Source organism: Pholcus phalangioides, unplaced genomic scaffold (genome assembly GCF_987345545.1).
Source record: "Pholcus phalangioides strain wild (caught in Gottingen) unplaced genomic scaffold, Ppha-v1.0 ptg000005l_1, whole genome shotgun sequence".
Classification (NCBI taxonomy): domain Eukaryota; kingdom Metazoa; phylum Arthropoda; class Arachnida; order Araneae; family Pholcidae; genus Pholcus; species Pholcus phalangioides.
This window is the reverse complement of record NW_028301598.1, coordinates 4,126,405-4,153,300: the sequence shown is the minus strand read 5'-3', so window position 1 is coordinate 4,153,300 and position 26,896 is coordinate 4,126,405. Positions and strand designations below refer to the sequence as shown.

General features: G+C 39.9%; 3 protein-coding genes across 4 annotated transcripts in view; 1 reads left to right on the top strand and 2 right to left on the bottom strand.

Annotated features, from left to right (window-relative positions):
• LOC149085754 (protein SSUH2 homolog) overlaps window positions 1–8,606 on the top strand; it is a 61,520-nt gene extending 52,914 nt beyond the window's left edge. Inside the window, exons 11-12 of one of the 2 annotated variants that reach the window (XM_089232150.1) lie at window positions 273–377; window positions 3,722–8,606. In XM_089232150.1, coding sequence (XP_089088276.1) covers window positions 273–377; window positions 3,722–3,865 — 249 coding nt within the window. In that variant the 3' untranslated portion in view covers window positions 3,866–8,606. The remainder of the gene's footprint in view (window positions 1–272; window positions 378–3,721) is intronic. The other variant, XM_089232151.1, reaches the window with a different exon arrangement.
• A 13,821-nt stretch (window positions 8,607–22,427) lies between these two features.
• LOC149085753 (uncharacterized protein F54H12.2-like) lies at window positions 22,428–23,717 on the bottom strand. Its single transcript, XM_089232403.1, has one exon. It carries the CDS (start codon window positions 23,715–23,717, stop codon window positions 22,428–22,430), a length of 1,290 nt encoding a protein of 429 aa, XP_089088529.1.
• Window positions 23,718–24,906: 1,189 nt separating this feature from the next.
• On the bottom strand, window positions 24,907–25,410 carry LOC149085752 (uncharacterized). The gene has a single exon (XM_089232402.1). It carries the CDS (start codon window positions 25,408–25,410, stop codon window positions 24,907–24,909), a length of 504 nt encoding a protein of 167 aa, XP_089088528.1.
• Window positions 25,411–26,896: the final 1,486 nt, after the last annotated feature.

The following is a 26,896-nucleotide window of genomic DNA, read 5'->3' as shown; positions in this document are numbered from 1 at the left end:
GGCCAACCCTGAAGAACCAAACACGCCCAGGTTCCAATCACTTACGTGATTTTGAACAGATACATAAATTAATGTGTGATTGTACAAAAATTGATCAAGTTAAATAAACTAAAAATCACAAATTGTTAAAATCAAACATGATAATTTAAAATGGTTATTTATTTATGTAGATTTGAGTATGTTTGGTTTCAAATTTGAAACTGACAACACCTGTGTTATGTTTTTTTTTGTTTATATGAATGGATATATATATATAATTATTTTTTCCATAGTTATGGCCTCTGAATCACTTTCCGGATGATACAGTGAATATGGCATCATTGCAGCTTATACAGAAGCACTCAGCATCATTTGATGATGAAAAGGTTTTGATGCAGGTATACATTTCTGATGAGTGAACTGATACTTGAAAATACTCTGATGTTAAGTTTTATTTTTAACTGGTAGACTCCTTCATGGACACCGTTGAATGGTAGCATGTTATAAATGCGCATGAAAATTTGAATGTTGTTGACTGCAATGCTCAGAAAGGTCATAAGTAATTTCACAGGTCTATACTTTGCACCTGAGTACGTATATCTATGATACAGTGGTTTTCAAATGGCACCATAGGATGTTGCTGGATCTCTCTTCAGATTTTATGTGTATTAGGATGAAATTATAGCGAATGTTTTGTAATTTTATGACTGTGATTCATAATTACTGTGCCACCATACATATGACTTTCCACTGGAATATCTGAGGATCAAGCCCAGTGTATTGTAATATATAACACACTGACTCATTTTCAGTAACTTGTCGTTCTAAAACACGATTTTTTTCCCCTTTAGTCAAGATCATGTCATTTTTCCCCCATCCAGCTGTTGCTAGGAGTTAAAATAGGATTGTTTGATGTAGATTCATCCTATACATACATAAACACATACAGATCCCTTGAGAAAGGCTTTTGGCCAAGGAACTTTGAATGTCATCAGTTGGAAGAAACTTTTTTTACACCTCACATTTGTGTGCAATAAGGGGAGACCTCTGTGATTGCAGTGTCATACATACATAGATCGTAGCTGCTACTGTGACCGGATGAGGATAGTATAAACAGAGTATTAAAATGTTTGTCATCGAGAGTAGGGGCATGCAACTTCTCTGACCATCTACATAGTTTGCAGGCTGATAACAATAACTTATAATGTATAGAAAAAAAACTAATGAAATATTAGTTTACTCCACAAAATGAAAAATAAAATTGACTATTTAGATCAAAATTCTGATAGCTGTTAACAACGTTTTTCTCATTTTATGATATACGTCTGGTCTGTTGAACGCTGCCATTCAAAATCAGCAATGAATTGTAGATCCTGCTCTTATTGGCCCTTGTATGCAAGAAATGACTGTGGTGCAAAAAAAAAAAAAAAAAAAAATAATAATAATCATCAATCAAAATAAGTACTGTAACTTCCTGCCTGTAATCTTTGGATTAGGTGTTTAAAAACTGTCTGGATTTCTTAGTGAGGATTACAGACCACTGCTGTGTATTGTATAGATAGTAAAGAAGATATTGTAAGAATATCTGCAGCTTATCTCCAGGGAGGTTGAAAAAAATATTTTTACATATATATAACTATATGAATGTTTAATTAAATATATATATATATATTTAATTAAACATTCACAAAAAAAATCTTATTTTTCACTTAAAGACAAAGTAGTATTAGTTCTACTTTTTTTCCTGAAAAAACATGACCAGCAGTCATTTCATTTCATTCTGTAAGATTTCATGGGCGGTGAAATTAACAGCCAGAAGTTTTTGTGTGGGGATTATATGCTGCTGGAGATTAAAGAATGCAGGGTGTGAAAAAATCATGATTTTCAGACAATATTAAAAAATGGGATATATATTTGTGATTTAAATCGGATTTTTTTTATTAAAATTAACTGACTGCTTATTAATTAAAACAAATCTTGTTATTCATTAAGAATACATATTTTCATATCACCTACCTATTTTTTTCACCTAATGTCCCAAATTTGATTCAGCATTAATAAATAAACTACAAGCGAACATCAAACATTCAAGCAAAAAATATGGACACCAAAATTCTCTATCTATGCAACAGGAAAGGTCATTGAAATTAACTTCATGGATAACATTTCCCGTGTAGAGAAAAATGCTTTTATTCACGGGCCCCCCCCCCCACTTCTTTAAAGTGAATGCCTGGTGGCAACTCGGTACCACATATGGTGCAGGTTTCTCAATTCACTTGATGTGCAACCAAAAGGTGATTCAGCATCAACTAAATGATAAACCATATTCTTTTGGCAACATTATTTCTTGAAAAATTGCTGGATTCATTTATTATGAGGTGTTTCCAACTTGCATAATGTTACTTAGTAATTTACACATTTTCATTCATGTAAGGTGTTATTATTTGCTCCTTTTCTTTTGTTTTTTATTGTGCTTTTTTTCTTCCCCACAATGTAAGTGCAACCAGCCTTTTGTGAATGTAAATAAATAAATAAAAATTCTTTCACAGATTAATGAGTTTTGGCGGAAGATTAGTTAACTCTTTCTTTAGACTTCCATTTTTTGTATTAAAATTTCATGTCCAACAGTATTTATGAGTAATATATGTTGTACAACATACTATTTTAAATCAGCAATCAGAACGTAGAATTCAATGCTTTATACAAAAAGTAATTTCTCTTTTATCAATTTATTTTTTATCAGGGAAACCTCTGGTGCCCCATTGTAATAAATTGCAAATACTTATTGCAATTATATCTAAGTTTAGCTCCTTATATTTTTCTGCAATTTTTTCCATGCACAATTTCTTTCAAAACATTTTTTTTTTCATCCATTTGTCAAGCACAATCTTTTCTGTTTTGTTGACATTGCAAAGAGAAAAAAATAGACTTACAGCAGTTGGCTGAAATTTGATTGGCTCTTGACTTAGAAATGGCCTGTCAATAACCTAACGTATCATGCCATATCTTAAACCACCAGTTTATCCAATCATAATGCACAAAAAACGAATTACGTTGTCAATGCATCTTCAGTTCAGGGTCACCTTTGCCAATAATCAACCCTCCTTCCTGGTACGTGTTCGCAAATCACCTGTATGTTGGCAATGACAAATTGGTGTAAGTTTTTGTTTTGGGGAGGTTTATACTTCCCCTCTCTTCGTATATTTTCTTTTAAGACATGTAGAACGTCCAAATTGAAGTTTACGTTTGATTACAACAAACTCAGAAGTGACTGAAAGAATAAAATAACCAAAATAAAGAATAAAAATAGTGGAAGGAAAACAAAGTTCATAAAATAAAGTTGATAGAAATGAGAATTAATAAAATAGAACTGATTTTAACATTATCTCAGTGGTATGTTGTTTGAGGCAGAGGATCAGTTTGTAAATTAGATTCGTAAAAGTAAGAATCGGCTTTAGTTAGAAGTTAGTGGACTGAAAGACCCTATAAAGAACTATATTTTGAATCTCGATACATATACAGCCTTTAGTAAATAAAATAAATGACATATCTCTATAAGATGAATATGTTTTTTGAGTATTTTCTTTAATTAAAATTATGTTTCCTATAACCAATGATGTAAGAGTTATTTGAGGTGAAACTGACTTAAGTTTTCACCCTGTATATACTCATAAACAGTTTTTTGTTATCATTTGCTAAGTTTATAGCTCGTGTGTTTCTTTTTCTTCTCTCTCTGTTGCAGAGGCATAGGATTCGTGTAATTCCTATTGCAGCTGTCAGTTACAGTTGGAAAAGTCACAATGGTTTGTATCACGTTTACGGGTACGAACAGAAAGTTCATGCTCCTGACTATCCTCAAACGTGCTGCTGTTGCTGTATTCTGTAAGAAATTACAGGATAGTGTCTGCTGAAGTTTATTAGTCCATTCGTGGACACATTTATGCTTTACTTTATGAATCTCTTTTTTTTGTATCGCACAAAGTGCCAAATTTTATATTACACTATATTTAGTGTCTACATGTTTCATGTTGGTTGTGTATGGAAATGTTTTTTGATATGTTTTGTTGTAGTTTTGTTGCGCAAAGACTAACCATTGTAACAAACATTCAGCTATATTTTTCATTTATTAATATTATGAGTTAATAGTACTATAGAAGCTAGCTTTTCTATTTTTGTTTTTTTATAAATGCTCAAAAATTTGTATTGTCATATATCACAAACTAATGCTTTTCTATGAATCGACAACACTTCGAAATATTCCTGTTTCACTGACAAAAATATTTTTAAACAAATGGCTGTGACATGCAACACAGTATGCCAATTAATATTGCAGCCATGGTTTTAGCTTGTAAATTTTGTTGACAATTGCAAGTGAACGTTCTAGCGTAAGACTATCACACATTTTAAAAACAGAAACTGCGGAGCGAGATGAAAAGATCTCAACATGATTCCTAGAGGCTTGTTGAGTATCTACACTACGTCACAAAATAGTGGCAAGATACACAGATACACTAAAAGAAAGCTTTGAGACATGCATGCACTCGAGCATTCCGTAGAAACCTTGAGTGCGTGCATTTTTTGGTACTCAAGTAGGGAAGTTGACTTACATATTAGTATATATGGTATTTTTAAATTTTTCTTAAAAGGGAAATGGAAAAATACAATATATACTATTGTTGTACATCCTTTTTTGGCAAATCAAGTCCCCTATAAGTTTGTAGTCACCTTTATTCTAGTAGATTATGAGTGAGAAATTCTCTCAAATACTCCAGTGATTTGTGAATACGTCAAACGATCTGGCACTATATTGCAATAACTTATCCTTGCCACTTAATATTTGTTATGTTAGTAAGGTGCCAATAATAATAATAAATACATATCTCTTGTTTCATATAATATATATGGTAAATATCCATCGCAAGCACAAGAACTACCTCATAAAAAAACTGGAAAAACCAAATATTGTTTTTATCGTTATGTATTATGTATCAGAATGCTAATTGTGTTACATGCTCATCAACACATATCATTTTATTTTTTCTAATTTTGTAGGCATTTTTCCTTTATGCTATTGTGCAAATCGAAAATACCCCATTGTAGTGTTGCAGGATTTAGTTATTTGTAAGATCTAAAATATCTTCTGTTATATTTGTGATTGCTTTTATGTTGATAAGCATTTTTCTTTAATGGCAGGATATATGTTAATGGAAGATTTCTTTCGACTAAAGGGCTGTTGAGCACTTACATTTCCCCTAACATCGTTAGTTTGGTATTGTCTGATTTGTTGATTTTTCTGGGACCACAGTGTTCATGTCAGAGATGATTGTCTGGCCAGTCTTTTTTGAGGTGGGGACTGAACAACGTAAGCATCAAGGCCAACCAGGGGTCTTTCTTCCATATCCTTCAAGTCATCCGTGGGCCTTGGAGCTTTCTGCCATGACCTGCCTGATGATTTTTCGAAAATTGCTAAAAAGTAACTTTGTAAAACGATTAAATTAAAAAATAATTTGATTCAGCATGCAGGCCGCTGAGCATTGTACTCCAGTATTTAGGGTTGTGAGATGCTTCCCAGATTCACCAGTGATGCTGTTCATATTTTACATTACAAGGGCTGTCTTGAGAAGTTGGGGGGGGGGGGGAACCTGAGATTTATAAACAGTTTTTGAGAGGTCCTTTGATTCCATATATTGCAGGACGGGAAATAGGACAACCAAAAGCCATACCCAATTACATAATTTACAGAAATGCTATTAAACAACTTAATGAGGAAAAAAAATTGAATTTTTGAAAGAAATAATTTCAGAATTATTGAAATTATTTAGTGATTAATAACCATTTATGATTAGTGGAAGAATAATTCGAGAATTACTGAAAGAAATTATTTTAGAATTTTTTGAAACACAAATAATTCTGGAATTTGTGAAAGAAATTATTTTATGATGAGTAAAAAATAGTTTCATATAATTATCGATAGAAATAATTTATGATGCATTGAAAGAAGTAATTTCAAGACATTGATAAGGGAATTATTTCATAATTGCAGAAATAAATAATTATACAGACTAAGTAAAAGAATTAATCAGAACTTTTTTCAGAATTTCTTAAAGAAATTATTTCTGAACAAATTAAATCTTAGATTAAGGATAACAGATATTTTTTGGATATTATGGTGAGTTGAAATCAGAAAGAAAAGTCATCTGGTCTCCACAGGGGCTCAAATCCAGGCCCTCTTGCAAACTGAAGAAGCATGCTACCATCTACACCAGTGATTCCCAACCTGAGTGTTAACGCCCCCTAAGGGGCGAAGGAATGTTCCAGGGGGGTGGTAGAAGCTACTGGTATAACATAGGATCCTATGGGTTAGATTGCGTTGGAGGGCGATTGGAGAAAAAAAATTCTGAAGAAGGGGGCAATGGGACAAAAAAGGTTGGGAACCTATGATCTACACCACTTGAGACATAACCCTGCCCTTTTTATTTCACGCACTATTTCGTGAGGTGCTGGAGCAGAGGCATTAGCAGCCTCTCTTAACTTCAACAAATAGCCCCCCAGGTGGGGTGGTAGAGAGAGATAGATGTCTTTTCTGCCTCAGCCCAAGATATCAAGAAAAAAATATTTTTGGATATTATGCTGAGTGGAACTCAGAGGAAAAGTCACCTTGGCTTTTGGTGGGGCTTGTACCCAGGTCCTCTTGCAGGGTCATGTTTCCAGTAGTATAGATGGTAGCTTGCTTGCCTGATTTGCAAGAAATCCTGGGTTCGAATCCCAGCAGATCAGGTGACTTTTCTTTCCGAATTCACCTCGGCATAATGTTCAGAAATTATCTGTTTTCTTGATACCTTAGGCTGAGGAAAAAACCGCCTATCTCTCTGTCTTCAATTATTTTGGTGCTCCTAGGAGCACACCCTCTGGGCTCATTAGAGGCCGTTCAAGTATTACGTAAGCAAATTTTTAGTCATTTTTGACCCTCTTCCCCCCCCCCCTTGTCAGCAAAATTTCGTCATCGGCTCTGCCCCTCTGAATCCTAACTCATATTTTCATAAGGGGTGGGGTGGTTGGTGACGTAAGCATTATTCAAATCCTCCCCCCTTGTCATCAAGAGTCAGCAAATCGGACCCCCCCCCCCCATCGATGATGACGTAATACTTGAACGGCCCCTTATCCGTTCTCTTAAGATGCCACTGTACATTACACTAAGCCCCTGTTCATCTATATTATATCTGGAAACGACAAAGCTCTTGATCGATGTGTCTGCTTTGTTTCACTGCTACCACTGAATGAGAAGAGGGCTTCATATTCTTCAGAGCAGGCATCAAAGCCCATTTCAGCTTTGTGGTGTTCCCCTTTCTCTCTCTCTCTATTTTTTTAACAATTCTTGTTACCTGTACAGTCATTGGGGGCGGGAGATGTCTTTGTGCTAGCACCAGTCTGTCTTAACGCATGAGCTCGCCCCACTAAGTGGGAAGGCTAATTAGTTTGGGCCAATATCTTTACTAGGACTATTCGGCGGGTTAGATACGCATATGCATACTTCAGGTCTCAACTTGAAAAAGGATCATTAAAAACCGTTAAAAATGAGATACTTTTGTGTGTGTGTGTCTGCCTCTGGAGCGAAGATGTTAAGACAGCCCTAGCCAGCATATGAGTTTAAGCCAGTGTTTCTCAACCTGTGGTCCGCGTGCCCCCGCGGACTAATACTTAGTTCCATCTTAGCGCATGGGCCCACCCAGGCACGGCTCCGGGGGCCCTCAAGAGAATAGGGCCTCAGAAAAATGAGAAATGATTGCATTTTTCGAAAATTTGTCAGGTAAGGCGTCAGAAAAATCACTTGGCCTGGGGGCCCATGTTACGCTTATGATATTCCTGGGTACACGCGGATCATTGATCGGTACCGCATTGGGTCCGCTGTGTATTGAACTTCACTACAGGGTCCGTGACATGAAAAGATGGGAAACACTGATTTAAGCGTTTATTAGCAAAAAAGCATGTTTTGCAATTGGATATTTCTTTGTTTAGTCTCAACTGAAACTTTCACCGTGTCCCTTTTCATCTAATTTCGACAGATCTGCAAATATCACTTGATATTTCCTATACATCATAGTAGAAGAAACATAAAATATAAAATTTTACACTTTGAGGGAGGGGGAGGGATCTAGGTTAGAAGATTATAATCCGGTGGAGCAGTACCGTCTTTACGCATGGGGCCCACCCGGGCATCTCAAAAGAAAAGAATGGCTCAAAAAAATTAGATCTGGTTGAAGTTTTCTGGAATTTACCAGATAAGTCCTCAGAAAAACTACTCGAACCGGGTGCCCCATGATGCTCTTAAGACGGCCCTGCGGTAGAGTTATTACTTCCGAACGTTTTATCTGCATCTGCGGCAAACATTTTCAGTTTAGATGGGATTAGAATCTTTTCTTGCCATGTCAAGGAAATACTGGAACTCATAATGCCCTATTTAGCTCGAAAATCTTTTCTTTGTCAATTGATGATTGCTGTTGATGTATGGTATTTTTCATTTTGAAGCTGTAACTTCGAGCCATATTTTTTTTTGTTTTAATGTGCCGTATTATAGACTTATTATATTAGTCAAGCTCTGTGGATTATTAAAAGTTCAAATTAAAGTTATCTTTGGAACTAATTTTCTATTCTTGGTTTTGTTGGTATTTTTATTCGAGGGGAAGGGGCTATATCTTGTGCTATAGCCGCCTTATATCTTACAGTCTCCTCGTATATTGCCAATGAGCTAGTATTTTGCCTGCGGGTGGGGAATGAGGGCTATATTCCAGGGCGGCAAATTTGTAGAATGATTGGTCAAGAAAATTAGTAAAGTGGGAGAAGGACGGCAAGATATTTATAGCCCACATGTGATAAAGTCATAAACTCACCTCTGCTTACAGAGCAAGGGACTAAGGTAGTGAGTGATCAAACGAATGATCTAGATCAGTTATTCCCAACGTGGCCGTTAACGCCCCTTAGAGGCGATGGAATGTTCCAGGAGGGGCGGTAGAAGCTACAGGTATAACATGGAGTTCTATGGGTTAGATTGCGTTGGGGGCAATGGGAGAAAAAATTTCTGAAGAAGGGGGCGATGGGGCAAAAAAGGTTGTGAAACTATGGTCCCATCGCCCTTTTCAGAAATTTTAGGCGAACTTGATAATTTAACTAATAATATTGCATATGAAATATTAATATATCTTATTCCTTTTTTCCTACGGCAATCAAAATTCGGTTGCTAATTTAAAATCGAAGAATCGCAACAGTTTAACTTGATAGGTGGCGGAAGGGGTTCTACTTCATTGGTGTCTATCTCACATGTAATGTGATTCTAAATTCATGGGACAAACTTTAAGAGGTGATATATAAGACACCTAAACAAGCATTTTTTTAATCATAAAATGTGCGGTCGAATAGCAAATATTTTAAAATTCGGTAGCGGATGTTTTCGGTGAGTGCACAACAGCCAGTCACCAAAAATAAATAAATATATTTTTCCAACGGATTCTTTCTATGATATGTGCGGATCGGATTGGAGTTTGTTTTTTATTGGTGTAAGGACCATCGAGGTTATGCTGCGCCAAAGAATGATCAAGCGGCACAATGACATATCTTGCCCAAGATGCACCATACATACCACATTACAATACCCTGCATCCTGGTCACGAGCATTGGCATACTCAAGATAGACGTTTAGAAGGGGCACGTTGGGGTCGGGAAGCACAAGGAATCTCTTCCAGAGAAATTTTTAGCTACTAACCTTCAAAAAGTAAAATGGATAAAAGACAACATACACTATAAAGACATTTTCTTTCGTTATTTTAATTTTATACTAAAATATTTGAAAATATTTTCAATTTTTCATTGTCTTGGGGAGGGCACGGACCCACCCCCACGTTCTCTCTTGCATACTACGCCTGTGGATCACAAACGTATGAACTCGGGGCTGTTACTTCGTTGGAATATTTCGATGCAACATGTAAATAAAAAGGTAGGAAAAACTTATCTTTATATATATATATATATACAGGGTGATTATAAGAAAACTATCCCGACATATGGGCCCCTAACTATCATACCATTCACAGAAACTGAATGAAATTTTGGCATAAGGTATTTTGAGGTATGCGCTCAAGAATGATATGGAAAACAACAGTGTCACTCTAACAGTTACGGTTACAGTGAGAAAATTTCGAAAATATCAAATGGCAACACCAAGTTTTTTGTATCGGAATGTGATCTCCATTGTGAAAAACCCTAAATAGCTTTCGAACGGCAACTGTAGCATGAACATCACCGGCGGTAGATAGGCTAAAAGTGAGGACAACCAATAAGGACAGAGAAGCAGCATAAAATAAAGCATTTTATTGTGTTTCACAAATTTTCCACATGACCTTGTGGGGGGACTAATCAGGCTGGGAAACTAATCAGCCGAAGAAACGGTGTGACGAATGAAACGAGCATTAATGCTCTGGTGCACGGCAAAGTCCTTAGTAGTATAGAATTGAGAGAATGAGAACAGGGGCGCAAGGGGCGCATCCGGGGGCGCACCTGTGTTCCGGAAGTGGTTTACCCCCTCCCCCACTGTTCTCGTCTCTCCCCTCCCTCCACCCCTTCGGCTGGCGACGGACTTCTTTTTTCGCGAGTGGGTGACGAACTTCCTTTTCCCCCCCCCGTTAAGAAAATTGTCTGAAAGAGAAGGCTTGTTTATTAAAATATATATAAATAAAATATTGAGTTATGTGGAAAAAAAAAAAAAGTTTTATTCTTTTTTTGAACCTACCGTGTTTTGCCCTGAAAAGGACATGAGGCGATTAGCCAGACCGCCACGTCTGCTACCGACCTGAGCGTGGACAGACCCCAACCATCGGCATTAAAAGATGGATGGAATACAGTCCGGACGCAGCCTCTTCAGATCATCCCATTTTTTTTTTTTTTTTTAAAGGTGGAAAATGGGTCCCCTCCATAAAACCACCGCACCGGGAATTCACTGGTAATCATCACTGGTATATGGGTCTTCTACCTGCTTCGTAAAAAAAAAAAAACACCGGGGGTTAAGTGAGAGGGGGAGAGTCGTTGATTCGCCAATGTCCATATGCCAACGTGGAGATACCGTCATCGAGGATATATCTCTTATTGTCCAAAGGGCAAAGACTAATTTTTCTCGTGGATGTGGTGAAAAGCTGATGGTTTCGGTGCGAAATTTTTACCATGTCATGCCGATACCTCACGAGGTCATCTATGGAAGACCGATACATATGATGCCGCAGCTGTTTTTTATTGACGGCTCTGCACACCCCCTTTGCAGTTCTTTTCTCTTCTTCCGTTGTCAGCATACTATACATTTTCGATCTTAGACCCACAAATGAAAGTATCGGGGCATTTGGGGATTCGTCTTTCATTTTGCCCAGGACGGCTTTGTTCTGTACGCTGTACAGGGGGTGGTTCACCGGGAAATTTGAAGTGTCAAACTCGTCCATATTCTGGAGGATATGACGATTCAGATCATCGGTTTCGATCAGATATGCCAACGAATCAGTGTCGGTGAACAATAGCTTGGCTTTGGCACCGAAACGTTCCTTCACCCACCGGTAATGAAAGTGATACATCAAGGTCTTACTGTTATCTAGTATCGTAAAGCCCACGTACATCGGACGTACCAGTTTCAGGGTCATCTTCTTCATCTTTACGGCAACAAGATCTGGATTGAATATTCTGAAGGCTTCGAAAGCTGGTGAGGCGATGAGTTTCTTAGCCTTTTTCTCGCTGTTCACAATCTTTACGTTCACATGTTTCCGCATGTTCTCCATGGTTTTGCCAAAAACAGAGTTATTCATTAATTTAAAAAATGATTTTTCGAAATCATTTCTCGCTGCTTGACGGCACCGGGTGTTGAACATTATGTACGGTTCGAGCCATGGACTTTGATCGAACTCAATCACTCGTTTGATGTTGGTTAGCTTCATGCCCAGATCCAGATATTGTTGAAGGTTTCTGTAGTGAATGATATAATTTTGTTTATCGTAGAGATTGGGGACAAGTTTCTTTGATTTCACCGGTTTAGTCACAGGGTTCATTTTTCTCCATGCACTCCACATGTGCGGTGAAAACATTTCTGGCGTTATCTCGATATTTTCGGGTGCGAGAGGATACTCAGAATGATGATCATGCAATTCACTGGGGTACAACAAATCCACCTCCAATACATAACCTTTCGGTGAATCACCGGGGATATTTCGAAAGTTGATTCCATCAATTTCATCTTTGGAGAGCCACCGGAATCCTGACACTGGTAGATACTGGCACATCGCGTATCCATACAAATTGTTCGCATCCCAGTAAACAATTTCACGAGTTGGTTCACCGGGATCGTAGTTGGAGGAATAGCGGCTGTTGGCCTCTGCAACACGGTGCGTGACGGTTGAAACGCCACCTCTGATACCTTCCTCAAACATCAGGTACATATCGTAATCCGTCAAGAGCTCCAAATTCACACCGGTCATCCTCAGCGATGCGAGCCATGCTAATCCTGGGGATGTATACACGTGGGCGGGGTCAATTTTATAGTATCGTAAACTCAGATCTCTGAAGTTTTCGAACACATCGGCGAGTAATATGGTATCGCACTTCACATATAGGTCGTGGTACTCCCCTAAATCTTTTATGTTAAAAGTTTCCCACACGAGCTGAGCATGAGTGTAGTCCTCTACGCTGAGCTCTTCACCGGTCAATACACTGGAAAATTCTTTGCGGGGTGGCAAAGCCGTTTCATCGAACCGGGCGAAGGTGTTGACATATTCATATGGGTAGACCCCCTTTCGAACAAGTAGGTCGACATTTCTCACCGGGAAAACATCGTCCATGAGTCTAAACTCACACCGGGATAGGTTCGCCGTCAATTTCTCCAGAGATGTTGGCAAGAATTGTAGAGAGTCTAGGAACCGGAGATTGCCAATGGAAAATGATATGTATTTCTCCATATTGTTTGGAATCACTGAAATATTTTTATCCTTGAACGATTCGGCGGCTTGCATAATTAAATGGCTATCATAGCCGCGCAGATTGTGCATAATCACCGGTACATGGTTTGAATACTTCAACTGCAGATTACAGGCATTGTGAATTGCGGCAATGAACTTTCCCGATAGGTGATCGTGGTGACGCACCTTATCGACACCAAGAAGTTTACCGCAAGCTTCACAGATGGACGTCTGCTCAAACTTCAGTTCATCACCGGGTGACATCTTCAATGGCTTTATGGTGCCCAACAACTTCTGTATCTCCTCGTCTTCTTTCATGAGCATATCCATAAACACCGGAACACAGTTTTTGCCCCTATACACCACCGGGGATTTATGAAGAGACCCATCTGGTCCAACGACCACGTAGCTAAAACCACTGGGGACGTGATGTTGCATGTCGGTGCTGGAAGAACATGCCGGGTCGGATGCGCAGCCATCAATTTTCACCAACACCGACTCGAAGTCGGCATACACCACGAAAGGCACACGCAGCTGAAACTGACGTTGCGTAAATCGGAGCCACTTCTCATTTTCTGCAGGCATCACCATGCGTTGTGGCCCATGCGGTTCACAATGAACCTTGTGCTCGGTTAGTAAACGCTCACTACTGTATCTGTGTAAACAGTATGGGCAATAAAAGGCTCGGCCATTATGTTTGGTGAGTGAGCACAACAGACGAGTCATACTCTTTATCCACGCATAATGACATGCAGTCCCATTAGTTAAAAATAGCAAATCCACATGTTTGGAGCACCGGGTATTTTTCGTCACCCTCATTGGGACGACATGGCCATCATCGATGCCATACACGTTGATGGATATATTGTTCTGCTGTTCAAACCGGGATATTTGTGATAATTTAACAGGATATGATATCCCATGCATGTGTAGCTCCCGCTCGAATTGCACGTATTTTGTAACGCGATGTGCGTTTTTCGCTTGCGGGTGAAGCGCAGCCAGCACACTCCAGAGAAAACATTTGTCGTCAGTGTTCTGTACGTTAATCACGCCCATCTTGCATGCAATGGATGGGGGAAGGGGGATATATGATGCAGCCGCTAGTGGCTCATACGTGGCAATGTTCACATCCATCTTCAACACCTTCTCAAATTCCCATCCACTCCCCAGATTTGTGAAATCTTCACATGACGACAAGATTTTCTCGTACTGTGCATCGATGCAATCATCTAAATCTCGTGCAGAAAGTGCCGTTTCACATCTGGAGCGGAAAAACGGTTGGATAAATTGAGTTTCCCCCGATTCGTTGGTTCTAGAGAAAAGAACGTTAACGGCAATGTACCATTTAACCCCCCCTCTCACTTGGGTTTCATGTAGTAAAATGCGCTGAAGTTGTTCTCGCACGTCATTTAAAAAAAACATCAAATCACCCTCATTTCTCTCGGATGGGCGGATGACTGTGATTGTAAAGGCATTCAAGGCATGCTGTGCGACGTCGGCAGGCTGGTTGATTGGCGGAGGTGGATCTGCAGCAGGTTGATTGACAGCCGGCGGTCGAGCATCAGGTTGATCAATCGCTTCAGGAGACCCCGCCCCACGTTGATTGATTGGTGAATCTGCAGTCGGTTGATTGACAGCTGGCGGTCGAGCATCAGAATGAGCGATCGCTCCAGGATGAGTTGATCCTTCCCCGTGTTGATTGACAACTGAGTCTCTCGCTGCCATTTGCGGGTCATTGACAATGGTCGGATGAGTCGACCCTTCCCCACGCTGATTGCATCTTCTTTCATGAGAGACTCTTTTATCACGCCTCGTGAAACGAGCCCCACATTTCATGCATTCATAAGGTCTTTCATGCGTATGCGTTGTGGAATGCCGCTTCAAATCAAATTTCTTCGAAAAAACCTTCCCGCAAATCTCACATGTATAACCCTGAAAGAAAATAGAAAGGATACCCCCTTTTAATTATCGGGAAAATGCCTCATCTTATCATATACTAACTTCGGTATGGCATCACCTCCGAAGAATGATTACTTCATAAGAATGACTTAACAAACAACTCTTATTTACCTATTACGTTGGCGGGAAGCCTGGTAAAACTAATTTTATAGCGGACCAATTTAAAATAAATACCATTATACCAAAGCCTAACGTGGAGTTATTATTATCATGGATTCCTGTATTATACAATACAATACAAATACAATACAAATACAACGCCACAACAGGCAAATTGCCCAACGAGGTGGCTGACTTAAGATTAATAGTGGCTGCATAATTTCCCGAAAATAAGCTACAGTGATGGTATAAACCAAACCATGAAAAGTGAACGGTGGGATCTAGTAGAAACCATACTTAGATTTTCTATTTTATTTATTTATTTATTTATTTATTTATTTTTTTTTTTAACTTGTCAGATGTTCGGCAAATAACCAATATAATATGAATAACCAAATATATGAAAAATTCTCCAAAACCGTAGAAAACATGAAACTATAATCAATTGCAAATCTAAAACCGGTAATATATATTTAAAGGGTATCTCGCTAAATTACCGGACGATTCAGTTGATAAAGGAAACAAATTTAAAATGCGTATATACATTGTTTCAAACATGCTAACACTGCGTTACTTTTACGGGGTCACTTAACTACCCCCCCCCCCCCCAAAATCATCATGAAACGTATATCATTAAATAACTCACCATTTTCTGCTTTTTCGATGCTGGTCCTGATGGATCTTCAGCTGCCCGCTTCGATGACTCGGGACATACTCCCAACTGCTCACTCATATCCATAGCAAAAAATTCCTCCTGCACTTCAAAAAGATCACATAATCCGTTGAATTCATCCCAAGATAAGCCGAAACTCACGAAATCATCAATATCCTGCATTACAGGCTCATCCACTCCAAAATCTATAAACGAAGGCGAAGACATTTTCGAAAACTCGAAGAAAAAACAATTCTCGGTGAAATTCACGAAAAAAGAAAAAAGATTAGTTTTGCTAATGCAAAAGTATCTGGAGGTGCACAAGACAAGCTCAGATGGTTTTTCTCAAGTTGCATGAGTATATATAGTCCGTAGAATAAACTTTAAAATGCGCCAAGTTTTAAGATAAAGCCAAGTTTCTTAGAATTGGATGTCTGTACTTCATATGTATTTCTTCTATGATTTGGTGACCGGATATCGCCAACTAAGTATCCGATAAGCACGAGGTGTAAATTGACCACATGTGGAAGACCGCTTCCTCTAACATCGATTTTAACGGATACTGACCATAGACTTTGCTTCTCCAGTTGAATCTAAAAGGAAATGGGTTAGAGACATGATGCTTCGTGAAAAGGAGGATGCGAAAGCATGAAACTTCAAAAAAACCAGAAGAAACATCAGTTAAATTTAAAGGTAATGGAATTTATTCAATTAGTGGGAACATCCATGAAGATTGGGGGTCTTTAGCGACATACAAATCTTTCACAATACTTAAGAGATGGTCAACGTCCATTTTTTCCAAAAAGTTCGAGTTTCCATGGAAGTTTTCGGCAATCTTTCGGATATCGATTCTCGCGAATGCACGCTCGTAGTATATAGCTAGACGAGACACATAGCACATTTGAATACAATCATGCGAATTTTGGCCACCGGCTCCTCGATCACAACCGCTGCATTCAAAAATCTCTCCAATGTTGTGACTCAGTTCTTCCGAGAGAAGTTTCGCGAAGTCATTACACGGGTCATCACTTGAAAGTTCATCTTTTTCCGCAAGACACTCGCGCATGTAGTCCACACACATGTACTGGCGTATGAAAGACGTGCATTTGTAGCCAACGTCACCGTTGAACAGAGAGCTGCGACATTCGTGAGAGATGGTGAGAACGTTTTCCGACAATTGGTAGGGCCCATTCAACCTCCTATACATCTGCTGAATCACGAGATCGCGTCCACTCGTTCTGATTAGGAGATCTTCACAAACGATGAAGAAATTTTTTTTTGACTGATGCTTCTCGGACATCTTCTCGATCAGGCATTGGAACACGTAGGGAGTTATGGATATCCCATTTTTTGTGGGGAGGAGATAACCATTCTCGCCGTCACGGTACTCGCGTATACTGACTTTCAGCTCAGACTTGAACGAGTCAACGATGGCAAAGAGTCTATCACCCACATGAATTGCATTCTCCGGTAGGGCGTTGAGCTTGAACAGGCGTGGGCGTTTCGCGGCAGCAACTTGGCCGTCACCCTCTCGATGCCGCTTCGCAACACGTATTTTGCGAAAAGTAAGGCTGAGTCTCACACCTTTGACGTTCGGGTCGGCAGGAATGCCATGAGACCATAGTTGATTGGTTGGTGATTTCATGACTAAGAGAGAGTTGTCCTCCAGGATGTGGGTCACTGGCTCGAAACCCTTTCGAAGGAAAACCATCTTTCTCTCAGCTCCTAGGGAAACAGTCGCTATCGGGTAGTGTTTCTCCAGATCAATTTCATTGTCGCGATGATTCCCGATCCGGCGTGTTCCATCAGCATAGCGGTTGACGAGAACAAAGTTGAATTCACATCCTGTAGCGGTCTGGATAACTTCTCTCACCTCCTGTAGAGCGGGCAGCCACTGCTTCGCCATCAATCGAAGACCGCTAAAAGAATACGTTACTCCATGATCCCCATAAGCTGAATGTTGACGAGGAATTGGATATTCTTTCCCATTCACGGTGACTCTGGATAGCTCTGGCGGCAAGTAGTGGACATCTTTCTCCAGTTCTTCGAAAATTGCGTGAGGCGACCTGAGAACGTTAGCAATGTACTCCAAATTCAATCCGGATTCCATTTCGGAACAGCTAAGCAACTTTACTATGAACAAACTGCAAATGCGATCGGAGTCGTTTGAGCTCGCGTTTAAATACTAGATGTCGATATCCGGGAAGTAGATATGCTAACAACCATCTTCCGCATCGGTTATATCCAATCAAATCAACTTCCTCCCCATACCCCATATCAACGGGAAGTAAGCCTGTATCCGCCATGATATGAAACGCGAGGATATATTTAAACTCCGGACATCATTTGTTAATCAACGATGTCTGGATACATCCTCGAGGATATTGAAAATATATTCTAGTATGTTAACTTCCACCATCCGGTGTTAATCATACCATACTTATATTTAAACTACGGACATCGCGTGTTAATGAACGATGTCTGATGCATCCTTGAGGATATTGAAAATATATTTTAATATTTTAACTTCCGACACCCGATGTTAATCAACGATGACCGTTCACTTCCGATATCCGGTGTTAATCAGCGGTGGCTCTTAACATCCGCGAGGACATGTGGCATATATATATCGCATGCCCATTTGCGGCATTAGATGCTAATGAATAGCAGAAAGCGGTACTTCTATAGGAATTAAACTGATTTGATATACCATCAATCCATACCGCGGAAATACTTCCTGTCACGACGCACATGTGGGTCAACTTGGCGGTCAAAGAGTTATTTCCTGCGAATGTAGTTTATATGGGAATATACTGCAAATTGGCATACTACTCCGCATCAACGCCAAAAAAATACTTCATTTCTCTTTTGAGTCTCGGTTGCAAACGATGTCGAAGTCTCTGTTACCATCAGCGAAGAAACCTAGCGACGCTCCCATACCCGTTGCCATTGTCTTCCCGACGGTTAGGCCGCAGCCGACCGTTGAACGTTCTAGGGAGCCTGAGTTTATTGATTTGGAGGACTTTGCAGAAATGCAGCGAGATGGTCTCTATGTCCCCGAGGAGGAAGTAATAGAATCTTCATCGGAAGATATATCATTCCACCGCAGTCAGTTGATTGAAATGGACATCATCTGGGATCCGTTGGCGCACTCTGATACATCGGTTGAAGAGGTAATTTCTTTATTATTAATATCTTTATTTCTACAGTAGAGAAAATTCGAATAATTTTTTTTTTTTTCATTACTTTTGAAAATTTTATAATTTCTTTTCTTTGTAGATTGAGCCGACACAGAGCGAAGGCGATGGATATTCATCTGCAGATGCGTCGATTCTAGAGGTAATATTTCTCTGCCATTATAATTGTTACTATAATTTTTACATTACAGAAAACTTAATTACTTTTATGCTTTCGATACAATTATCAGAATATATCTTCTTTCTTTATAGATGCCGACGCAGAGCAATGATTTTGAATTCTCGCAAGAACTCTTCCCCAACCATGGGGATGATATCTTCGGTGATGATGATGATGATCAGATGGATTCTGATGACCTCGATCAGATTGATTTCGAGGATTGGAGCGACGTCGAATGAATACCCTTCTAGGGTACCTGTATGTGTGTGTGTGCATGTGTGTGTGAAAGGTTTGCGTGATGAATTCATGGGGCAGGTCCGAGACTGTATTCCATCCATCTTTTAATGCCGATGGTTGGAATCTGTTCACCTGAGTTCGGTAACTGGAGTGGCGTCCAGGCTAAGCCCCCCCCCCCCTCATTTCATTCACCGTTTCATAAAAGAAGCCTTCCCCCCCCCCTTAAGATAATTAATAATCATAAAATAAAGGAGTAAAATACGCACAGTAATGTAGCAAACAACAAGTTATTTTGAAATAAAATTTTTTTTATTTCTTTAGATTAAAATATCAATTGCATGTTCAATTAATTTGTACATCTGCTTAGAATTTAAATTGATTCCTTTAATCGTTGGTGTATTATTTGCAAAAACTCGAATATCATAAACCGTATTGCATTTCGTGAAAAACACGCCATCGCCAAGAGATTTGGAACGTGAACAGTTTCCTCCAAATTGGAACTCTTTACCTCTCTCGTCGTACGCGAGCAATGTCAGGCTGGATAAAGTTAGTATAATAATTATGAGCACAATGATGACCGATATTAAGGCTTTTCCTGTCTCATCAACGCTGAAGTGTCTCTTTCGTGTTGTTACAACATGATCCATTTCTTTTGATAAACCTTATTTTTTATGTACGTGGAAGGAAGGTTGATATCACTTAGTGCATTCAAAAATTCTTTCTGGGCTGGAAAAACTTTCTTCTTTCCCGAGCTGACGACACTGGACATAAGGTCGATTATGTTAGAATTTACAATTTTCCGTCCTTTATATACCAATTCTCCCTCTGGTGTCCATCTCACGATTCGCGGATGTAACTTCATGTAAGAAAGTATTTTTTCTACCGCCGGTCTGTTGGATTTTGGAGTTCCAAGAAGAATCACATCTTCGAGATCCGGTTTCTTTTCCATCATTGTCTTAGGCATTTTCTTCTCTTCGGTTTTTGGGGGATTCGTCACCGGCTTGGGCTCTTCTTTGTTCTCATCCTCCTTTTCTTCAATTTGAGGTAGATTGTTTTCATTAGCTGATATCCGCTTGTTCAACACTTGCTGATACAATTTTATTTTAATGTAATCAGGTTGTCTGCTTTTCAATATTTTCTGCATCTCCATGTCCATCTCAGAGAGATAACCTTCTGGGATTATGTGACGATTGACGCGTTCCTCGGGTACAAGAATCATCTTCTTTGTGAATTCCATATTCATTTAGAGATTAGCGAAGTTATCGCACTCAATGCAAGCGGCAGCAGCACGTTCAGGAAACCTCCTTTTTGTACTATGATTTTTTTCTTTTTATACAGCGGGAGCTTCCGGTCTGCTAATCTGCGAATAACCAGCTTGTGCTTTCGTAACTTTGTTTTCTGAGCGCTTGTTACGGGAATATTCCCCTTAAGCAGATTCAAAGCGCATTCACAAACTGTTTTTATCCCGCTATTCGGTAGTTTTTTCAAAAGTTTTTTTCGTTGATTCTGTGGGCAAGCGCACAGGAGACGTAGCATATGTTGCTTCCGCACCGTCATAACGTTGAATAACACGAGAGTTCGAGAGGTCATTCTTTTAACCATTCAGCGTACGCAACCGCTTTGGCTAACGCACAGTGTTTCGAGTGATGTAAATTACAGTCAACTTCGATTTCGGGTAACTCCATGATGTTGGGGCATAAGACACAATCCAAATTGAAAGCGTGTAAACCATATTGCTGTTCCAGCATACGGCTTTTCTCTAAACCTTTCGTATACAGCACTGTGAATTTTTTTCTCAATTTCTCCATCACAATCTCCACCATCTCGAATGAGTATTGCCCATTATTCCATGGAATGTGATGTATGTTATTTGTGACCCATCGAATCTGACGTTGGTCCTTGTCGGCCAGGTCATCGAATTTACACGGGGGTCTATAAGACCCACGAAACGTTTCACCCGTGTGTAGACAGCAGTATGCTAGCTCTTTAATTATGAAAGTTCCGCTTGAGAGCTGAAAACCTTCGACCTCTATTACTGCAGTCATGGTTGGAATGGTGCTTGATTTCATCTTCGCGGTAGATAAACGTACTGGGTTTGCGTGGGTAGCACGTTAGTGCGCAGGCGCATTTTCTCATCCGTTTCTTGACGTAAATCGATCAAGAGATACGAATAGCAATCTTTCGTCGCGTCTTCATATACTTGTTGAAAGAATTTCAGCTTTGTGGGATACAGTTGCCTCCCCAAATGAGTAACCTGATTCAAATCCCGCCTGTTTTTGAACAAGAAAATGTAGTGCGCGTTCAGCGTTATCTCTCGCAGCCCCCTGTGAAAAAAGTTTTGGGTTATGAAGATGACTGATAAATTTCTGTGATGGCTGTATTTGGTGAAAAGTTTAATAATTTTCTGATCACCCGAGAGCTCTGACATAAAATCATCAAAAATAAGTAGCGCGTCAGAAACGTTATCGAAATCGCAATCTTCTTTGAATTCGACATTTTTTATTTCGTCGTGGATTGGTTGAGATTCGCTGTAAAACCATATCACCCTCTTTGGAATTGGTTTCATGAGTCTTTCCCTATGCTCCAATAATTCTTTTAAAAAGAAAGTTTTCCCGCTTCCACTCGCCCCTGCACACACAGCTGTGAATGGGTGATGCAACGTTAACGGTTGCATGCTGAATAATGACAAAACTTTCACAATGCAATTTCTTTTTATTAGACGAAAAATTTCTTTTTCACAAAATTATGCACTCGCTTGTCGTTATTCACATTAAAACGCGAGACAATGGCGTGCATGCTCTCCCCCAAACATTTACAATATATATAGTATATCACGTATTGCCCGCATACTTCCGTATCCGGTGACTGCAGCGCTACATCATTGTAGCGGACTCGTTGATATCGCTTCAGGAAGTTGACGATGTCGCCTTTTTGAAAGTCCGTAGGTGCTCTTCCAAAGGAGTCGAAGAACTCTGCATTAACATCGTCATGCAGATATATTGCTAACCAGTGTTCTCCACCCTCGAAGCTGGTGTCTGTGTTCACAACCAGAGCAGTTGGATAACTTCGTATATGCGATGGTAGGGTGTTGCTTGCATAAACATCTCTAAATGTTTCTCTTGTGATTGGATTCTTTCGGAGGGCTCGACGTATCTGATTGGTATCCATTAGCTGGAATAATCACACAACACGCTCCTCGATTTCGTGATCTCTATGAGATTCTGAAATTCTCCGTATATTATAACAGAAATGGTTTTCGGCAACGCTTTATCGAATTTTAATTCGACGCGGAGGTTTCCTTGTCTCACCAACTGCAGATGTCCGCAATCACTCTGATCAGGAAGCAGGGAAAAGCAGAATAATGAGTACCCCTTCTCGAATTCTTCTCGGGTCAAATCAATTCCGTGGTCCTCGTCAACCCTGAACAGGTTTTTATAAGCCCTAACAGTGTTGCCGTTCCGGAAGTTTGGTTCCAAGGGTTTATGGGGCATCGGTCGCCCGTCCAAGTAAACTGCGATGAAATTCAGATCATGGTGTTTAAATTCAAAAGGGTTGGTGGTGTAAGTTCCGTTGAAAGCGTCATTATCCACAATGCCTATGATAACTCTGCGCGGCATAGTCCCGAGGAAAACGTTATCTTGAACAAATGACATGCTTCCTTGTGCAACTGAATAAACTTTGCATAGCACTCTGTTGACTGGATATTTGGCAGTTGTCTTTTCAAGGGCTTTCGCGTGGCCGATTGCAACAGCCGGATTGATTTTGACTTTGCGAACAAATAGACTCGCGTGTTCGATTAAAACGTCGTAATCGGTAGTTGCGGCGATTAGACAGAACGATGGCTTTGAACGCACCAGCCGAACTTTCATATCCACTAGGTTGAGAAGCAGCCTTTCCTGAAAGAAAAGTGAACAGTGAAGTCTGCCCATCATTTCATATGATCGACTATTTGCAATGCATTCACCTCGTTTCTTCAAACCCTCATTGTTTTGTAGATCTGTCATAAATCCGGCCGTATCCTTGTAATACCCTTCCATAGCGAGGGGGCCGGTCTTTGCATCATGTCCATAGTTCAGTAAAGTCTCTATGTACGCGCGATAGGGATAAGTGTGAGAAGAATTAGTGATGTTTCTCCCGTTCAACGAGACGTCAACCTGTGAAAAAAGGGAATGTAGGAATAGATTCGCTGTAGAAATGGTGTCTTTGTCAGATAGAGCGTCTCCGTTCGCCTTAGAAACCTTCACCCTCACGTATAGGTTCGTGGAGGACAAGTCGATGTAATCGTCTCCGCTTCCACTGACGTTGAATTCCAAGGGTCCATTGCCATCTCTGATGCTGGAGAGAGGGAGAAACTCTATCCATTCACCACCTTCTATTGCTGTTTGCGTTGGGGGCAACGTGAACAAATCCACTTCACTTTTCAAACATTCGGGGGAGTTCTCCATAATGAAAGCCATCAGTCGAATATATCAGGTGTTGACGCTGTCCTCGCTTTCTTACGAATGATAGCTTTCTTAACCAGACGCTTCCTTTTATGTTTCCCACCTAGCATGGTTTTAATTTTAGACGATGCTTTGTCTGTGAGTACAAGCCCCGCCTCTTTCGCTCTATCTTTTGCTGCAGATTTCAAGTCTTTTCCATGTGCCACGTCTTTAACGATGTCAACTCCAGAACGCAGGGCCTGTCGCCCGAACGCTTTCGCGCCACTTTTCAGTAGAGGTATTGCCGAACGAAAAAGGGCAGAGAAAATCGATCCGAAACCTCCCGATCCACGCTGCAGCGGCACTCCTTGATAATATGGATAATTACCGCCACCACCTGATTGACTAACATAATAACCAGCTATGTCGTCAATGCAGCAACAGTACTTTTTGTACGGCATATTCACAAGTGTTTCAATCGGAAGTGAAGTTTCACGATCACCTTCCCACGTTTGAATGAAACTTTACGACCCGTGTGCGTCCTTATATAAATATGAAGGGTGTCAAAACTCCTTCGAGCGAGCGGGATGTAATGACCTCTTTCGAAAGTGGCGTTCACTATCTCACCGTCTTGGCCGTGCACTTTAACTATACGAAGCAGAGGCGCGTATACGTTTCCAACGATTTGAGGTTCAACTATGTCACAGTATACGTAGAGAAGATGGAAATCCAGTTTCGGATCAGCTGCGAACGGACCTTCCACAATTGGTCCCTTTATCTCACCGGGCTCGAATCCCAAGTTTTCGGCTATACCGGTGTGAAGAATAAGTCTGGATCCCTTCCTCAAATTCACTTTCACTTTTTTCGTAGTCTTGTTGAACGTAACCGATATTTTGTCTTGGAAATTATGTGATATTGCTTTTATAAGATCCAAAGTGCTATCGTAAAAACCGCATGGGATTTTACCCTTTTTGAGCACTCCGTTTCCTACATCAAACTCGAATGAATTAGTTTGCTCCGTTATGTTATGGAAAGAATGCGGGAATATAAGTTCCGTAAGGGCAACTTCAACATCAGAATCAAATTCCAACGCGTTGGGAAGTTTCACTGTAAATTCGGATAACGTATTTTGCGGGAAGAAATTTAAAGAAGCATCGCTGGAACACGTGAGGTAAAACGAAGGCATCTTGCTAAAATAATCACGTTCACTTGATGCGACCGGTATTTATAGCTCCACCCACGAATTGAACTTTTTCGGGTAGTGTAAAAATTTCACATAAAATTCGGTTTTACCGTTTTTCATTTTTCTTTTCCTCAGCACCTTTTCCACTGGAAAAGTGTCATCAAGTTTGACTTTCACTAGTTCTTCTGCGTAAAACGTCCCTTTTATCTCTTCTCCCATCAGGTCCTTCAATATATACACTGGTATCACTCTGTCCACGCACTGATCCACCACGAACACTTCGTACGAAAAATTTGTTTCGTAACCTTTTTCGAAGGTGTGTTTAAAGCGTGAAATACGCACGTAATCGCCTACTTGAAATTTCTGTTTCACTTTTTTTTCATGTTTTCCATACAGGTTACCCCACACCTGCTTCTCGTTCTCTTTGTTAACATCCACTGGGCACATCTTTATGCTCCGATGGTATGTGTTATTATAGCTGTGCATCAGATCCGGAAGAACCTCCACATATCTGTATGTGTTTTTCGCCACGAAATACTTCCACATCTTAGATTTCAGTGTTCTGTTGAATCTTTCCGCTATAGCCGCTTTAATAGTATCATTCTCAGTGGTAAAAAATTTGACTTTTCTTTCTTTGAGAAATTTCTGAAAAATTCTGTTCTTGAATTCCGTGCCTTTATCAGTTTGCAAAGCCATTGGCTGTCTCTCATTAAATATATTTCGGAACGCTTCAACAACACTCTTTCCCGTTTTATCTTTTAACGGCACGGCCCATGCGTATTTCGATAACACGTCTATACACGTTAATAGATATCGATAATCATCATTATACCGAGCTAAATTCCGCATATCAACCAGGTCCGCCTGAAACTGCTGATCTATACGCCCTACTATTATCCGATTACGAGCGAATTTGTTATTTCTTTTCCTATGAAGAGTATACGACTTCTCACCTTCCAACCATTCTTTTATTTTTTCACGAGAAACTTTCCCTTTCAAGGCTTTATACAGCGCTTCTATACCACCATAGCTTGCCGCACTACGAGGATTATCGTAAACGTTCTCCATCTCTAAAAAAATAGAGGAGAAGAAGACATTTATATACCGGAAGTCCGTCACCCACTCGCGAAAAAAGAAGTCCGTCGCCAGCCGAAGGGGTGGAGGGAGGGGAGAGACGAGAACAGTGGGGGAGGGGGTAAACCACTTCCGGAACACAGGTGCGCCCCCGGATGCGCCCCTGGCGCCCCTGTTCTCATTCTCTCAATTCTATACTACTGTCCTTTTTACTTTTTCCTTGCCTAGCTCCGGGCATTTTCGTGCAACAGGTGCCATTCCAACGCTATTTAGTGTTTCTCAGTATGGAGATCGCATTCCAATACAAAAAACTTGATGTTGCCATTTGATATTTTCGAAATTTTCTCACTGTAACCGTAACTGTTAGAGTGACACTGTTGTTTTCCATATCATTCTTGAGCGCATACCTCAAAATACCTTATGCCAAAATTTCATTCAGTTTCTGTGAATGGTATGATAGTTAGGGCCCATATGTCGGGATAGTTTTTTTATAATCACCCCGTATATATGGGGGGCTACGCAACATAACAACATGTAAGCAACATATAAAGCGGGGAATCACGATTTTAAAAACTACTAGGAGATAAGGAGAGCGATTCTTGGATTTCCAATAAATAAATTTTGTCTTCGGACGGAAATAATGTCGTCTTCGGAAATTAATAAATATCAATATATTAATTTTCATGTTTTCTCATGAAAGTGCGGAAGAGCACTTTTGTGATACTTGATTGAATAAGAATTTCTTCAAATTATTTTTAGTAAATTTTATATAGAATTTTAATGCGTTATATGATACATATATACGTGCTAAATAGCTCATTTGGTCCTTTGAAGGACACTTCTCCAAAAACCCATAAGAAAAAATTTAAACAAGTGCGCCCACTATGCCCCCCCCCCCCCTTACCTCCTTCAAAGGAAAGATTTGATATATTTACTCTCATCAGGACGTTTTTATTTA